At 37.9% G+C, this 18,431-nt stretch overlaps 1 protein-coding gene across 8 annotated transcripts in view; it reads right to left on the bottom strand.

Moving 5' to 3' along the window:
* Nucleotides 1-18,431, bottom strand: part of SLC4A4 (solute carrier family 4 member 4) — a 335,807-nt gene that overhangs the window by 171,259 nt on the left and 146,117 nt on the right. For 7 of the 8 annotated variants that reach the window (XM_073891772.1, XM_073891773.1, XM_073891770.1 and 4 more), the window contains one exon: nucleotides 15,101-15,280. In XM_073891772.1, coding sequence (XP_073747873.1) covers nucleotides 15,101-15,280 — 180 coding nt within the window. The remainder of the gene's footprint in view (nucleotides 1-15,100; nucleotides 15,281-18,431) is intronic. The other variant, XM_073891771.1, reaches the window with a different exon arrangement.

Here is an 18,431-nt window from a genome sequence, read left to right as displayed (position 1 = left end):
ACCTTAAATGTAGCTTCTTAAAAAGGGTAGTTACTTCAAGTTACACAAAGCCTGAAAATATCTTGCTAAGGCTGAAAGATTAGATTCATGGAACCTTGTTCAGAAACCTCTTCTTTAGCTGATATTTTTGATAGTGTTTGTGAAAAATAATTCCATGTTAACTATTACAACAAACCAATAACCAAACTTATCAGACCTAGATGAGTAGAAATATGGGTAAAGAGTTTTTGCAGGTATACAATATTTACTTCAGGCTCATAGTTTATTATGGCCAAGATGGGCCCTAGTGAAAACTGGGCTACTGGTTGCATTAAGTGAAATGATGGGAGTATCAAGGATTGATCAAAGTTTACTGAACAACTCCCATGTTTCAAGTATCTACACTGCACTGGAGGAGACACAAAAGCACGACTTATACCCCCGGCCCTAAAGAAGGTTTTTTACATAGTTGAAACGAAAAATACAAATAATGAAACACCAGAGGACAACATAAAACAATACACTATAAATCTTCCAATTGTGAGACACAGATAATAGGAGCTATGAAATTTTAAGATCTTCTGGGTCTATGAGAACCATTTTATAATGGAGATGAACTTCATTTTCTGGATAGGCATACTTGAAAAGGCATTCCTCGAAAGGCAGAGGAATCAACTACAGCATGGAAGTAAAACTGACCGTGATATAAGCCAGAAGAAAAAGGACAAGCTGATTAGACTAAAGGTTCATACTGAGAAGACATGAAAATGGAAGTTGGATAGGTAGGCAGAACCAGCAGGATTTAATATCACTTTGCACATCTTCATTATTTATTACTGATCTTCCTCAACTTACAGTGGGGTTATATCTTGATAAACCCATCATAAATGGAAAATATGGTAAGTGAAAGTGCATTTAATACACCCAAATTACTGAACATCACGCTTAGCCTAGCCTACCTTAAATGTGCTTATAACACTTACATTAGCATACAGTTGGACAAATCATCTAACACAAAGCCTCTTTTTAATAAAATGGTGAATATCGTATAATTTATTGCACACTGTACTGGAAGTAAAAAAAAAAACAAACAGAATGGTTTATGGGTACAGAATGGTTATAAGTGCGTTGGTTGTTCACCTCGTGATTGTGTGGCTGAAAGGGGTTGTGGCTCATTGCCACTGACCAGCATCATGAAAGAGTATCGTGCCATATATCACCAGCCAGGGAAAAAGATCTAAATTCAAAATTCAAAGTACAGTTTCTACTAAATATGTATTGCTTTCACACCATCATAAAGTAGAAAAATGGTAAGTGGAACCATCGTAAGTTGCAGACCATCTATATGTGTATATTAAATTTACTGAATTGATGTGGTAGGTAATAGGGAGCCCTGGGAGGGTGACTGAGATTACGAATCAAAGCTGTTTATTTAAGGAGAGAATATATCATATAAATAGACAACAAGAAGAATCCTCTCTCATGACTAAAATGTGTTTTCTTAGAAGGATTGGCCCAGGATGTGGTCTAAGGTTGATTTCCAACTGGTTGATGTATTTCCATCATCGACAAACTGAACATTTTGGTCAATTTCCTTGATGCTTTATCCACATAATATTTCAATGTCTAGATGCCTGACATGGTTTCGGAGGATAAAAATGGCTACAATTTCTTCAGCAATTCCTATTAGCACTTTGCTAATAACAGTAATGTTGGATTTATCGAGTGCTTTGAAATATGATAAACACTTTATATATTTCTAGTTTAATTCTCACAACAATCCTATGTTGGTAAGATTAACCCAATTTTATTATTGAGAAACCCATATTTACAGGAGAGAAGTAACTTGCCCAAAGTCAGGAAGCCAGCAAGGATTCAAACCCAATTCTGCCTGTCCCCAAACCCCAATGATAATACCTGAATTTATTTTTCCCCAAGAGGCATCACTGAAAAAAAATTTTATTAGAAGGAATGAATGCATGATACTTGTAGAGAAAATCATGGGAGTGTCAGAGCATCAATAGTGGAGTCAGTGTATCTTTTTGGCATTATAACCATGTGAATTTCCTATACTTTAAATTCAATGAGATATTACTCATGAAACTATCATATGAGGAAGTTCAACACCTGCCCTAGACACTTGGAATCTGTGTGATTTAGGCAAGTTACTTAACCTCTCCAAGGCCTATGTCTTCATCTGTAAGATATGGATAACAATAGCCACTTCACAGGATTGTTCAGAAAATTAAATGGTATCACATAGAGTGCTTAGCCCAGGGTTTATTACTGGAAAGTGATAAGCTAATGTTTGCAACTTTTATTATTATTCACGGAAAAAATATTCAAGCTTCTTACAATGTAGCAGAAATCATTACAAAGTTATGAGTTCAATAAGGGTCCCTTCACCCTATTATTCTATCACCAAACTCCTACTTTTCCTTTAAGATTTAGCCCTAAAATCATCTCCTCCAAAAGCCTCTTCTACCATCACAACTTCTCGGGCCAAGCAAATGTTCTCATAATCTTAAATGTGTGTATGTGATTTTCAGTCATCTCACTTAGCATTTTATACAATTTTACCCATTGTGTCTTGCCTCCATCATTAGAAAGGCAGTCCCCTGAGGGCAGGGACTTACTTATCTCTAAACACCCCCTGCCTAGCACAGGGCCCCGCATGCAGTAAAGTGCAGCACATACATTTGTATCTCTATGGGACACAGAAATTATTAAACCAGTTTCCAAAAACATCAAATTTACTCCAAGAAAAGCCCTGGAAGTATGTAGTGCAACAAACACTATTCTAAGATGAACTAAAAACTTCCCTCATTAAGTCATATGAGAAAGACATCTTCCCAGCAAAATGAAATTTTCTCATGCTAAATGAGTAAAAAGCATAAATCAATGGGTTTATTATAAGAAAGGTGATAAGAAACAGTTAAAAGCCTAATGATGTCACTCTGGATGGGCTTCTTGACAACTAAAAGAAATTTATATCACACATAATCAAATCTGGAAAAAGTCCATGTAGTTTTCTGTGCATGTTCTTTTCTCTTTTGGTTTTAGATAAAATAAATCCTGTCTCTTTAACAAGCTCTTTATTTAATTAAAAAAAAAAAAAAAAAGGAAGATTCTATCTTACATCCATGGCACCTACTGCCTTTCTTATCCATAAAAGGAATTTGGATTTTTTTTCTTAGACCATTAACCCAGTAAGTTCTTCCTCTTACCCAGCACTTGAATGCTTTCGATCAGAGATCTCATCCCAAGTGATCTTCCTCACAATCCTCTGAAGGAAGAAGGCCCAGCATCATGACCCCTCAGCCCCAACAAGAAACCAAGGCTCCAAGCAGCGTTCCATGAAGGGTGCACTGCCCGTGCCAGGCGTCACCCTGAGTCTGGAACTCTTTCTGCTGCCTTACAAGGCACTGAGCTTGAATTCAAGATGGCAGAACAGGGAGCCTGGGTGGCTCAGTTGGTTAAGTGACTGCCTTCGGCTCAGGTCATGATCCTGGAGTCCTGGGATCGAGTCCCGCATCGGGCTCCCTGCTCAGCAGGGAGTCTGCTTCTCCCTCTGACCCTCTCCCCTCTCGTGCTCTCTATCTCATTCTCTCTCTCAAATAAATAAATAAAATCTTAAAAAAAAAAAGATGGCAGAACACCCAAAGAAGACATTATTACTGTACTCTCAGGTGGTAGAAGGGATAAATCAGTAATTGTAGGAATCTGTAAGGCTCATCCATTCAGATATTCTTGAGGATGCCCTCCACTCAGCGACCATGAGCCCAACCTTCACACCCTCCCACTCCCCACCATCGCCACCATCCTTGCCCTCCCCGGCCATGGACTTACTTAGCCATCCCACGCTGGGAGTGCGCCGCACTCGGGGGTCATCGTCCAAGGTGCGGGTTGCTAGGCAGGGCACTGAGTTCTCAAGCGGGCTGCGGGCTTTAGTGTCAGAAGCAGAAGACAGGAGGAGGAGGACACATGAGCAGCCACAGCAAGGATGAGGGTGGAAGCATTAATTAAGAAGAAAAAAATACTAAAGCAAATCACACAAGCGAGTTAAAGAACAACAATGACATATTACATTGACACACATACCCCCTCCCATGACCCTTAGATGGAACAAATCCCAACACAGAATGAAAAGCCTTTGAAAAAAGTACATTTAAGCATTATAGTTCCCCAAGTACCAGTGAATGATCCGCCCTGCAGTTCTAATACACAAAACATGGATTGTATCCAGAAGAAAGATTTACATAACGAGCACTAATTTTAAGATGTAAGACCAAGACTGTTAATAATTTTGCACCACATAAGCACACACAGAGGGAAGCTACACACAGTTCTGTAAAGCACAGGGGGCAGTGGGTTGTATTAGTAAGGAGCTTTCTTATGATCTACCCTACAGACCCTTCCACGGATCTTGCACAGAAATGCAGAAAGCAACATTTCATGCTTCCACTTCTGAAATATTTTCCCTGATGAACATAGAACTGTTTTTCAATTTCCTTTGCCTCTGTTTTTCAGCCCTTCAGAAATATGAGACCGGGATATAGATGAATCGACGCCTTAATAATATGAACCAATTCAGAAATGCGTGTTAGTCCTCAATTTCTGGTGCCCTTTAATACTTATTTCACTATAATTTTAATATTCAGTGCACCCATGCCAAATCTTGGACCAAATCAAAGACAGATTAACGATGCAAGCTAAATGCATAGTATAATTCCTCTAGATATTTTTCATCAAGTGGAGAGCACCACGAACTTCTGCTTCAAGATAATTTCATTTGGGCTTCATGTCATCTATTCTGCTATTCTCATCAAATATCTCAGTCCAAGGCTACCAAGAAATAGGCAGCATAATTGTCCTTCAAGGAACAATGAGATAGGTACTATCTAACCATCAAACTACATACAATTTGATTTAAGAGAATTTTAATATAAGAGATAGTAAATAAGCAAGGCAACAAAGCATATCCAACCAAAAGCAAAGATCAGATAATCTAGTCACACAAGTGTGCAAATAACAGGGCAGACAAATAGTCTTTTTAAGGCTACTGGTGACTTGGAAGGTCAAGTTTTGAATGGAATCATTTACAAATTAATCTAAGTTTATGGCCAAATTTGGGCATTCAGCACATTATAAAATCTAGAAACATTTTTGTCAATTTATCTGTCTGTGTTTAAAAGCTGTAAATAAAGCCAGGACTTGTGAGCAGGCCATCTGTGCCCGCACCTGTTTGAGGCAAATCTGATGTCTTCTCTTTGCAATCTGAATTTTTAATTGTTTCCCATAACTGAACTTCTTTGCAAGTTTTTATTGCACTAAGAAAAATGAAAAAAGGGAAATGAATCAGTTGAGATTATTCTAAAATTGCTTTTGTCAAGAAGGAGGCAATTAGAAACATGTATTATCACACTGACCAAGTCTCACCTCCTATTCCTTTTGACAACTGAGTGACCTGCTTCAAGAGCCAACATTCCAGCCGACTGAGCTGAAGGAAATGAGAGATGGGGGACAACTACAGCTGTTTACCCAGGCCTGAGTGAGGACCGACTGAAATTCGGTCAAGTGCAAAGTTAACTCACAAGAACGTTCACATACTTCAGCTTCTGAGCATTATGAAGCTACCCAAAATTTTATCACTGATACCAGGGCTTGCCCCTCAAGTGAATACAAGAGGGAGGTAGCTGCTCTGAAACTCAGGTGCTGATCACTAACTTTCTCCAACAGCTTCTCTCTCCTCGACTCCTCCCACGATGTCAGGGTGTTACCTGTGGGGAGCTAAAGCTGGAAACTCCTTTTTGCATCTACAGCCTCCACTGATGCTGAGCAGCACCATCAAGGGGACAGTGGAATGGAGCCTGGCACATACCAGCAAAGAACCTGGCTCCAAAGACAGGCATGAAAAATGAAACTGCCCATAGAGACTTGGCACCTGTGTTTTAGCAAAGCTGATTGGAGCCATCTGGCTGCTTACTCTCATGAAAACTGGGAGGCTCACAGCATCCATTACTTATGTTGGCAAATTCCAACATTTTGATTTGTTGGACCCTCTGTGTACTTCTGTGCAGGAAGAGATACAAACTCCATAACCCTTTCACATTGAGTTTTTTTTTTTTTCTTCACAAATTGACTTCAAAGATACAATTTTGAAAAGTCGTTCCCAAAGCTGGAGCCGAACTTTCTATAATTATACAATGATAATGACATATTATGTACGCCTTTCCCAGATAATGCTTTCACTGTACCTCTTCTACACTTAAGCTTCAAAATAAACAGCTTTGCTGTGATCTTACATATTCTCTTCCAAATCACTTTTGCCTGACTCTAGGCACAAACAAGGTAGAAATTGGTTTATATTACTGTGACTTGATGATGAAAGATCTAAAGATCTATAGCTCTAAAGATTTTAGAGGGATGGTTTGCAGTATCTACACTGTAGAAAAAGGTGTGTGTGGTAAGATTTTTTAATGATTCATGTTACCCTTGAGATCAACTTGTCCACAACCATCAATCCTGATCTATTCAAGTGAGGGTGTCCCTACTTGAATCATGCAAACAAATAAAACAAACAAATGAAATCTCTCCAGCAAAATGAGTTTTTAACAATCCTACTAAGAAAAAAATAGATTTTACTCATGTTAAAGTTTTAGCACTCTTTTAGGATTGCAATGTTGTATGTTCAAACAGTCATCCTGAAACTAATATTACACTGTATGTTAACTAACTGGAATTTGAATAAAAACTTTTTAAAAAAGTAGTCATTGAGCATGCATAGTGCATTCCACAATTATTTAGCCAAAAAGTTTAACCCAAGAGTATAGCTGCATCTTACCTGTATACCCATGAAATATGTTGCCTAGAAATCTCCATTTGGAAAGCCAATAAAGACATCCAACTGCCATGTTTGGAGTGTATTCCTGCCTAGACATAGACTGGCTTCCAGATCCCTTCAACGTCACATGATTACACGAAGTATAAGACCTGGATTCAACTGATGTGTGGGAAATAAACTGTGGCTGAGAAAGCTCACTACCATTTGTAGTTTAATTAGCATATTGTTATTAAGCGCACTAGGTTCCACCATCTTTTTATGCTTGGGCAAACTTTGTTACATTTCTGAGCTCAGGTTTTTCATATGCAAACAAAAATAATGATATATACATTAGCAACATCATGGAGGCCAATGCCCGGTGTATAATAAGTGCTCAATTAACGGGAGATAGTAGTGCTGCCACCACTACTCTCACTGGTGGAATGACGTTTCCTTTGCTCAGCAACCTGAAGGGTGCTGGAAAATATCAAAGACAGAAACTGTGGCCTAATTTAATTCAACTTTAAATTCAAAATGTGATTTTTAAGATATCAGGTTCATAAATCTGAACAGATCTCCTTTTTGCCCTTTGTTACTTGTACCAAAACTAGGCTTGAGTAGATGGGGCACACTTAATCATTCTTGGCCGACATGAATTTTATTCCCGCCTTTTCTTTTGGGAAGACAAGGAAAGGAGTCCATGGTACTCACATCTCCTCTTCACCTTCCCTCCTTTTTCACATTTTCCTGTCCTTCCCTCTCCTTCTCTGTTTGTCTTTTGTGAAGACAGGACAGGACGTGGTCCCAGATCTATACCTACTCTCCTATCTGCTCTTAGACAAAGATGAGGCTGGGGAAAAAAAGGCTTTGCGAAGGTGTCCCTATCAAGGATCTCTGGGAAGACAACTACCCAGGTGGCAACAGCAAATCAGTTAAGGGCCCCTTAAGGACATCACTTTTCCGCATGTGGTAGGGTATGGCACAGAGAATCATTCCATTCCTTTACTCCATCAGAGATGTTGGCCGTGGACTGCCAACTAATAAAACGTAAAAATATGTTTATTTCAAGGTAACATCCTGTTATACATATATTATTTACTAATAGCTAACAACTGTCATTGCTCAGGCTATACTGATCAATCTTTATATCCTAATTGAAAATATTATACAGCCCACAAGTGATACCTCATTATGTATTATTTGGCATCTCTAAAATTGATAATGAAAGTAATACTGCTTTAAAAATAAAACTCCAAGAATGTTTTCATTTATGGAGTAGTGGGAGAAAAAAAAATGAGAGGCACAAAAAATAACAGAGTACAAAATAATGGTGGTGAATTGAGTCTCTGTCCTTGGTTTTAAATGTGAAAGGCATTAAATCTGCTCTTTTAAGTATTCCTCAATAGCTATTCCTTACAGTGGTATCTCACATTATGCTTCTTAAATACTTTTCACAAAAAGATCTCGTCTACTCCTGGTTGAATGAATAGAATAAGACACTACTACCTTTATTTACAGATATAAAAAAATGAGGCTCAAGGATATTGTGTAAATTGCTCAAAATCACACTACTACTAAGTACTAGTCCAGGACTAGTATGAAGCCTTTAGAAAAGATGGCACCATGTCTCCAAGAAGAAGATTATAAAGTAGGCCTTTAATGTCAAAAATAAAATACTCACTTGTGTTATATCTCTTAAGCCTGACTCTTCATTGCCATAAACAGCAGAACAGACTAACGGATACTTGGGTAAAAAAAAGACTCTTGAAAAAAAAAATGTGTTATTGTTTATTTAAAGATCTGAACATTATAAATCTGGAAGATCAGTCACCTGCCTAGGGAAGGGAAAGGAAATAAGAGTGGTATCTGATAGATGAATCAGAAATACTACTGTTATTAAGTTACTATTATTAAGGAATATTGAGGCACTTTTCTAGAAACTTTCCATGGACTGGTTCATTTAATCTGAGGCTGAGAAGAGCTTGATCATTCACTGGGTTCTGGCCAGGACATTCATCTGTGCTGTGCAAATGAATGCAGAATTAGAGCCCTGAACAAAACAGATGGATGTGTGCTGTTGGATTTGGGAGCGAGCTGATTGTATGCAAAAAGGCACCTGGGAAGAGGACTCTCATTTTAAGGTGATGTGAGCCTGAGAAACAAAATGTTGACTTGACCCATCTCAGAACTGGAGAAAATGATGGCCTGCTTCAGAGGAACAGAACCTCTGAGGGAACTTAGAGAAATGCCTGCCTTACCCACTGATTCAGGGACCAGGTCTGAATTCAAGGGTACAGGAAGGGGAAGCTACAAAGTAGAACAACCCAGCCAGAAACAATTGGGATAAACCAGAATCCAAAACCCAGACAAAAAGCGAAGAATTTCTAAACGGAATGAGAAAGCTGCCAAACTTGGCGGTGGTCCCAGCCAGATCGACTGTGTGCCAATATCTAGGCAGCTTGATCTAACATCCAACCCAAATAGCTTGAATACGCCTCATCTCAAATCAGATGCAAAGCAACAAGAACCTAGCTAATCCCACTCACGTTTCAATGGGGCCGAGAATTACTATTAACGAAAAAGTTGATTTCTTTCCATTGTTTGTTCTATGTTGCTAACCACAGTAGGTAACAGCACAGAGGATACTTTTTTCAATATCTAAAGGTGCTGTGAGCTTCTGTCAGAAGAAGCAGTGTGAGAGCTAGTGGGAAAGCAGCATCCGACTTGGTAGGTAACAATGAAAAGAGAAATCCAGGGAGAAAGTAAGTGATGGCAACAAGTGGTGGGAGCAAAGAGATCACATTTCTCATATCCGACAGGGGGGGAAAAAAGTGGCAAACTGAAGATAAAACCCAGAGGCGCAATCAGGAACAAGCCCTAGATCCCTATCAATATAGAGGCCACAGTGCAGACAGGAAAAAACCATGGAGGAAACAGCATGAGGCGCAAGAGCCAGCCGCCCTGGCTCTGGAGCTACCACCTTGGCCCACTCCTCACCTGCCTGCTGGAGCAGCTTTAGTAAGTCTTGGATAGTCAGCGTGGTTTAGGGTTTCCCTGACAGCCATTTAGCAAAGAGTAAAATGAATGAGGGAGAAAGACTCTTCGTAAGGGGCTGTGATGGGAAAGGGCTTCTTCCTCTCTCATATCCCCTTTGGTATTAGCTACCAATACCAAAGGGCAGAGGCGATAACTCAGCACTAAATCCATTGAGTCTCTTCCCAATGAATAAGCTATAGAGCAAATATCATTCCAGAAACCACTCTTAACTCAATAGGAGACTTTTCCTCCCTAATTGTGATTTGTTTGATTACTATGTGCCAGTCACCATTTTAAACATTTTACATATTATTATCTCATTTAATTTTCATTATCTCTGTTTTACAGACATGGAACTAAGTACTAAATTACCTTTCTAACTTTTTATTGGAAAAAAAACTAAAGAAAAATGGGGTCATGAAATTGGATTGGGAAAAAAATGAAATTCATAGTCTAGGTTTAACTGGATAACCAAAGTCATGTCAGGAAAGGGCATATATATTCACAGACAATGGAGGGTAAGGAACAGGTTTCTATGACAGTCTAGGGCTAAAAAAAAATGAAGAAGCCAGGGGAAAAAAAAGAGGGACAAATTGATAATGGCATTGCCCAAATTTCCACAAAAGTGGTGCAAGCTGAGTACTCAAATTAAGGTTCCTAGTTGGTTTTCGTCCTTGAATCAGGTCTCATTCGTCTCTTATAAACTTAGATACTACATATCAAAAGTATCCATTTAAATAGTAAGTGATGTTTTTTAAAAATCAGATCGTTCTACAAACCATGATTCTTTAAAACAGTTATCAGGTAACCTTGTCATAAACATCTTAGTAAATATTTTGAATACATACCAATTAAGTATAAACTTTTCTTTCACTTTCTAATAAAGAGCAAATGAAATACATCTTACTTAATCTTTAAATGCCACCAAGGAATGTTCCTAGACTTACTTGTTATTCTTTCATAGTAAACGACAATAATATAGATTATCTAAGCATCTCAAACCAAATTATTAAGTAGAACTATATGAAACTGCTGACAGTCAACTTTATTTTACCTATGAAATGGCAATTTCATATGGCCCAAGCTAAAAAATAGTAAGAAAAAGAGTGAGTGAAGGAAAATCTAACACCAGAGGAAATGAAAACCTAACACTAACTCCATAGAAATGCCTCAATTAATATATTGGGAAATTATAGCACTTGCCTAAAATTTAGTACCTGGCAGACATGTCCATCACAACTCACAGATGTCTCACACAAGTAGTAATTTCACAATAATTAAAATCTGGGAAGCTAGCCTGATTCTTTCCCGATTTATTATGAATAAAAACATTTTATTTATAAAAACACTAAATTATCTTGAACCCAAAGCTACATTGGGACCCTAAAATATGAGAGTTAATCTTTAGCTACGGAGAGACAGTGGTGGGCTGTTAGTGGGTATGCTGCTAAATGTTTGAGAAAACCAGCTCTCCAGGGAAAAAGCGCACGCGTGTGTGTGCTTGTGTGTGTGTGTGTGTGTGTGTGTGTGTAGTAAGTTTTACTGATATAAAGGACAGGCAGCACACATACAAGTAATAATAAAATATATAATATTCTATTGTAAATCACATATAGTCGGTTGATTCTCATAGAATGCCTCGTTAGCTTTTGCCAAACTCTTTCAGCAATAGCCAACTTATGGTTCCAACTGGCGACCAAGCATAGTTGCAACATCCTTGTTGAACATTCATTATCATATATGTTAACAAGTAGGACAAAAGTGAAACAATGAAGAGATATGTCAGACTACACTCATTCCTCAATGATGTGGGTGACTCCTTTGCTAAACTGGATAATAGTTTTTGAATACCGGACAAGTATTTACAGGATTCTTTGTGCTCTTCACATTTTAAAAGCTGTTATGGACTGAAGGTTTGTATCTTCCCAATATTCATTCATATGTTGAAATCCTAACCCTCCCACCCAGTGTGATAGTAGGAGGTGGGGCCTTTGGGAGGAAATTAGCTCATGAGGACAGAGCCTTCATGAATGGGATTAACGCCCTTATGAAAAGAGAGAGGAGAAAGATGAAAGATTTCCCTCTGGCATGTGAAGACACACTGAAAAGGCAACCATCTACAAACCAGGAAGAGGCCCCTCGCCAAGAACCAAATCTGTGGCACCTTGATCTTGGACTTCCCAGCCTCCAGAGCTGTGAGACATAAATGCTTATTGTTTAAGGCACCCAGTCTATGGTAATTTGTTAAAAGCTCAAGCTGACTAGGCAATGGCCACAGACACTATACACTTCAATTTAATCTGCACTATTAGCATTTTCTCCATCACTTTTTAAAGCCTACAGACAAGTGACAAAACAGTGTAAATCAGGTCCTGATTTGAATTTGCTGATTTCTACAGTGTAAATGCTACCACCAAGGCTTAGGTCAAGCTACCAAAATGATGTCACTGAACACAGAGTTGGGAAGAGGTGACTACACACCATTTTGTAGTATTTTCACCATATATACACAATAGATGTTAACAACATGAAGAGTGTAAATTCCGGTACAATGAAATAAAATAAGTAGGAAATGATGAATTTTAAGTAATTACCTTTGTTTTTAATATCATTATTTAATGGTATGTGTACATAATTTAATTTTTAATGGTCGCTGTGTTGAAACAACTGGCTTGCAAAATTCCTGATTGGCTACTATGAGTGGATAGAAGTAGCTCCAGCATACCACTGGGAAATGAAAAAAAAAATCCCAATTCCAAAGTATCTCCATAAATTTCAGCTATTAATTGCACTGTTGCTATCATAACTAAAGCAAACAATGTCTATTTTCTAGCCTATAACAGAAAACTAAAGTAACTGAAGTTTATCTAGATTGTACATGGAAATACAGTGTTGGAATCTAGCGCCAACAACAATAGATGTAAGATTCTCACTTATTAAAATAGTAGCCACAACTATGTAATTCTTTGTTTTAGAAATTTATTCTAACAACATTTCATGGTTGTTAAAGATATCGAATAATTAAACCCTAATATATAAAGCTAACTGTATAAACTTGCAAATAAGAAAATGTGCTTTTAGACAACCAAAAATTTGTCATCTGATAATTTATAATAACGCACCTTAGAGGTACATGAAAGTCATTACTATAGAATCTCTCAAAGTCAAATCTTGCCTCTGGATATTTAAAAGGAGTTAGGTAACACAAAGGCCAATAATAACATGTTTAAAAAGGCCTAATCATATTCCACACTTCAGGGTGTAAGCTGATCCACTGAAGAGCTGGAAAGGAACTGACTGTGCTCCCTATTTGCTTTCTGCCCAGTGTATATAACATTTCACAAGTGAAAGGTGAATGACAAAGGCAATTGCAACTTTGCTCTGAAGTACAAAGATCTACAGATAGGATAAAAGATTGAATGATGGATGATATCAACATATCAGTTGTATTCCATATCCAAATACTTTCTCCTAAAACACAAAATACTGGCCTCCAAGATCCATCTGTTCTTAATTTCTACTCTGCCTGCACTTCATGAAAAGGAAGCTCAGACCAGACTGGTGGAAGGCACCCTCATTCTGCCATATTCACTCCACTTCTCTTTGCAAATATAGCAATACTTGAAAACAATGCACTTTCTTGCTTCTTTAACAATAAGTACCAACTTCATGATAAAAAAAAAATTAATCCCCAAATCATGGATTTTCATTTAATGAGGAAGACGATAAGAAATAAAACATAAAAGAGAAGACTTTTACGTTAGTTGCCATAATTTTAAAAAACAGGGCCGCTCTGTGACATCAGTTGTAACCCACTGTTCATCCCATATCATTTCCAGCCATTAAGCTCTTCCAAAAATACAATTGAAAAAAAGAAAGAAAGAAGCAAAAGACATATTCAAAAAATAAAACATTTCCAGACAGCAGCAATATGGCAGGTAATGACAGAACCATCAAACTGTAGTAGGAATATTCTAGATTCTTCTTTTTGTGAATGTTTTTTATATAAAGAGCACTTTTCTGTTTTATTTATTTATAACTTGTTTTGCATTTTAAAAAATTTATGGTAGCAGTTAAATCAATGGTAAGTCATTCAATAAAACTGAACTTTTCATTTGGTTCTACTTAATGACTAGACACTCATTAAGATACTACAGTAATGGAATGGTTCAAAAAATATACCAGAGAAAGTCGGCTAACAGTAAGCTCTCTTCCCCCTAACCATTAGTTTTAATATTAAGTCAGAAAACTCAATTTCCAGAAATGGAGTGGCTAAGTTAGAATTCAGTTTATACAATTCATTTAGTCCACCTTTCCCATGGCAAAATATTTTACCCTATTCTGAAAGTACAGATGAAGGCAATGAATTAGACGCTCCCTTATCTACTCATTTCTCTTAGTACTAAAAAAGACCAAGGTAGGATGAGAGAGACCTGGTTCTACCAGCGCAATGTTCAGCAACACTTTCCATCATGCTTTCATTTTCCATACTTCCTCGAAATTAACTTCTCCCTTCTCAGATTATACACAGCCATGAAATGTATTTGAAACAAAGACAATGATATAAAAGATAGATACTTTACAAAAAACTCTACTAAATGCAACAGCGTATAAATAACACACAGTACCTTTCCTATTACTATATAATGGGGTTGTACTCCACCTTGAATAATTATTCTCACATCTAACCATCACTATCATATAACAAAAGAGCAGACTATTCTTTTTCTTTTTTTTTTATAGGCCTAGACTTTATTAAGCAATAAATTTAATATTGAGCCTTACTTGGATAAATAATGATTTAGAGAGTAGACACCATCTCACATACCTAGCAAACACTTTATGATACTAGAATTCAGAGGATTGTTCATATCTCAGTCTATCCCCCTGATTCTGACACACCCCCAAGTCAAAAGCATGTTCTTTGATATACTCAAAAATCTACAAGTTTGATGACTCATCTGAAATTTTCAGTTGTGTCATAACAGTGATATTACCAAACCATCTCAGTCAATCAGACTAGAGGTATATGGGAGCAAGCAAGGAATCTTGGCATCTGCAGCCTTAGTAGCTGCTGAAATCTTTCCAACAGGACTGCAAACCTGCCCAACTGGATAAAAGTGTCATTAGGAGATGGCTGTGGCATATGAGCTTGAGGAAAGAAGAACTACAGAGAGGGGTAAAAACAACCAGCGACGGGAGATGGAGGAAAGGTGAGTGAGAAAGGTAGGAGAGTGTGGCAGCTGTTCGGCCCTGCATTACCATTATCAGGGTTGGTAAACATCCTACTCGCACTGGAGACTGTCTTCCCAATGTCTGCCAGGGACCGAAGGTTAGATTTCTTGGTTTGATGCCGGTGCCTCCGGAGCAAAGTGTAGGTCACCTTATCCTTAAGGTCAGGTTTCAATAGGCCTGTCTCAATCTGATGGTCAACAATCATCTCTGGTACAAAAACAAAGCAAAACAAAAACAAAAAGCAAAATTCAGTCACAAGATCACAAAGTTAATTTTTTACCCCAACTTTATGGACACCATCCTCAAACTTACTATCAACATAGTATTTCCCAAATTTCCAAGTTCCCTCTTTGTATGAAGGGTAAAGATACAGGACACAGAGATTCTGGTGTTAATGAGAGAGTTATAAATATTCCACTATGAATTTTATGTTTGGAGAGGAAGAATCATCTTGTCCTTTTTTTTTCAGTCCCAGTTAATAGTGAATTCACATTAATCACATTCTTCTATGAGTAACACAGTAAGTCAGTAATTTACATTTTTTCAATTAAGCAAAAAAAAAAAAGATTAAAAAATTTCATGTACTCTATCATAGAAAGTGTGCCAGAACTATAAATGATATAAAAAAAACAACTGGAAGAGAATATGCAGAATTTAATGTAGTAACAATACTGATTTTTAGATCTATTTTCCCAAATTCTTCTGTAATGATATATTTTCCTTAAAATAGAGGACAAAGGAAAGGAAAACAATACTGTTCCCCATATCAGGTTATTTGAACACCAATTAATCCAGTGAAAGAAAGACTAAACTACAAAATTATGCCTTCATCTTTTCTAAAAAGGGAGGCTATTCTTCTTATTTGGATCCAACAAAAGCCTTTTCAATATATTCCATTAATCATTTTAAAATATAAACTGACCAGAATTTAATATAAAATTTTAGTCTTACTACAAAAAAGTTATAATTTCTATTAGTTCTTGTTTTTAGAATGGCTTTAATTGGAAAAGATAACTGTGTTTCACAGAAATTGCTCCATGGGTGGCTCTGCTAAAGAACAAGTTTTACTCTAAAAGAAGAAATCCTCTTTCTGACGAGTCAGCATGTCAACAGTATGGCATACATGTAGCCTGGTGCATCCTTCTCTAATGTCACATGACAGGTCGACATTTCCTCTGTCCAGAATAGGGATCTGGCCGAATCATCACAGAACCTACACAAGATAGGCAGTGACAGGACATTACCTCATTCATTGTATGCAGGTGGAGCTCTTGTCCCCAGCATGGAACCAGAACAATGAGTGGATCCCATGCCTACCTTTTCAGGTGTATGAGTGCATCTAGCACACCTCAACATTCTCCTCTTGGGTAAAGTTCCCAGTATACAAAAGTGGAGATGAGAGGGGCACCTGGGTAGCTCAGTCGGTTAAGCATCCGACTCTTGATTTCAGCTCAGGTCATGGTCTCACGGTCCTGGGACGAAGCCCTATGTCAGGCTCCATGCTCCTCAGCAGGGCATCTGCTTGAGATTCTCACCCTCTCCCGCTGCCCCTCCCCCTGCTCATGTGCGCGCTCTTTCTCTCAAATAAATCTTTTTTTTAAAAAGTGGAGATGAGAACAAAAGCTCTTCTCTTGTAAAAGTCTGATGAGAAAAGTGATGGGAACTGGTAGGTTAATAACATCTCCTAAGAGAAGTTACAGATGTTCCAGGGGCTCTGCTGGGGCATAACTGTACCTCCCGGAAGACCATCTTAATAGGAAGCACCCGAAGAACTGGCCTGACAGCCTATAGCCAGACACTGACAACTTACACAGTATACAAGCAGCTACTTGGAAGCCAAGAGGAGGCTGAATCCAGGATTTTCCGTCACACATCTTACACAGAGGCCATAAATGTCACATAACACTGGGCCACTTGGTGGGGAGCTTGGGCAAGGCAGGGAGAGTTTCTCCCATAGGAATGTTTTGGTTTGAGAGTGGCCTTTAGCTCTGAGTGTTTTTAACTGCACAAACCCTTCTCAGTGAAACGCTCAGAACTGATCCTGTAATTACAGTTAAACCTCTGTTCCATAGTTAAATAATTAGGTGCTACTCCTGTCCTTTCCCTTGAAGTCTTGCTCAGTGTGGAAGGTCCATTTTACAGAAGAACCATAAAAATAAACAAACAGCCCCAGCGTACCCGCGGCACATGTTATCAAGCTCCTACTCTAATTCCAGGGTTGTGGATTCAAGTGTTCCTTATCTACCCTTCCTGGCAGGCCCGCCCTCTATGCTTGCCTTCCCTTGTAATCTCAGACCTATCCGCACATAGGCCCTTTGCTCCTAATGCCTGGAAATCACCAGTTAGAACAGGTTAAGACATCTGTGTGGCTTATGCCCTTCATTAAGTTTCCATAAAACGGCCCACATTACAGCGATTTTTTTTAAGCACGAACTACAAAACCTTTCAAGGAAAGTGGGGGCAGTAACATTTTACAGCTACACTGAAATTAAGCCTTCAGTGCTCAAAATCCCACAAACACTACCAATTGAGAGAGAACGTGCCAACTGTAGAGAGCAGAACCAAAAGAAACCTCAGGAAACACCAAGTTTGCAACCTCTTGTTGTGCAGGTCGGAAGAGAGAGGGCAAAAGACAAAAAAGTTTACTTGCCCTCAGCTATAGCCTAACTAGAGACACAACCCCCCAAGTAGAACCCGGTTTTCTGACTCACAGTTTACATCTTTTTCCATATCACAAAGTATTTTTCCTTATGGAAAAAAGTAAGCTCTAGACAAAAAAAAAAAAAAAAATTGACATATCCAGAGCTTCTGCAAACCAACAGAATGATGTTCATGCAACAAAAAGATGGCCAAAAGTGACAAGCATTTTTAAAAGAAATACAAGGCCCAAGAAAGATTAAACTTCAGGACTAACAAAAGCAATTTAAACAAGTTTATATAAATATCAACAATTATGAGATTTTTGTAAATCTATGAAAGTAGCAAAATGTAAACGAGCAACCCAGAGTGATGTGAAGGGGAGTGCCATAGGGAACCCCATATCCTGACGATTACGTTAATAACTAGTACAACCTTTCCTGAAGGCCACTAGGCAAATAACATAAAAAAACCCTTTAATATGTTCAAATTCTTTGGATATTTCACCATTAGAAATCTATACTAAAAAAGTAAACAATTTCACAAAAGTCTAACAAAAATGTTCACTTCTATTCTTTAAAATAAAAACTTGAAGGCAACTTAAATGCCCAATAATAGATTACTAAATATTTTGCAGCCATCAAAATGTTTACATTTTGCATTTAATCACATGGAAAGAAATTCACGTTAAGTTTTTAAATTAAAAAGGGCAGATTAAAGT

The sequence above is a fragment of the Callorhinus ursinus genome, unplaced genomic scaffold (genome assembly GCF_003265705.2).
Source record: "Callorhinus ursinus isolate GAN/ISIS: 27379988/994484 unplaced genomic scaffold, GSC_fseal_2.0 scaffold4, whole genome shotgun sequence".
NCBI lineage: Eukaryota > Metazoa > Chordata > Mammalia > Carnivora > Otariidae > Callorhinus > Callorhinus ursinus.
Note: the sequence above shows the minus strand (reverse complement) of the source record. Positions and strands in the feature narration are given on the sequence as shown.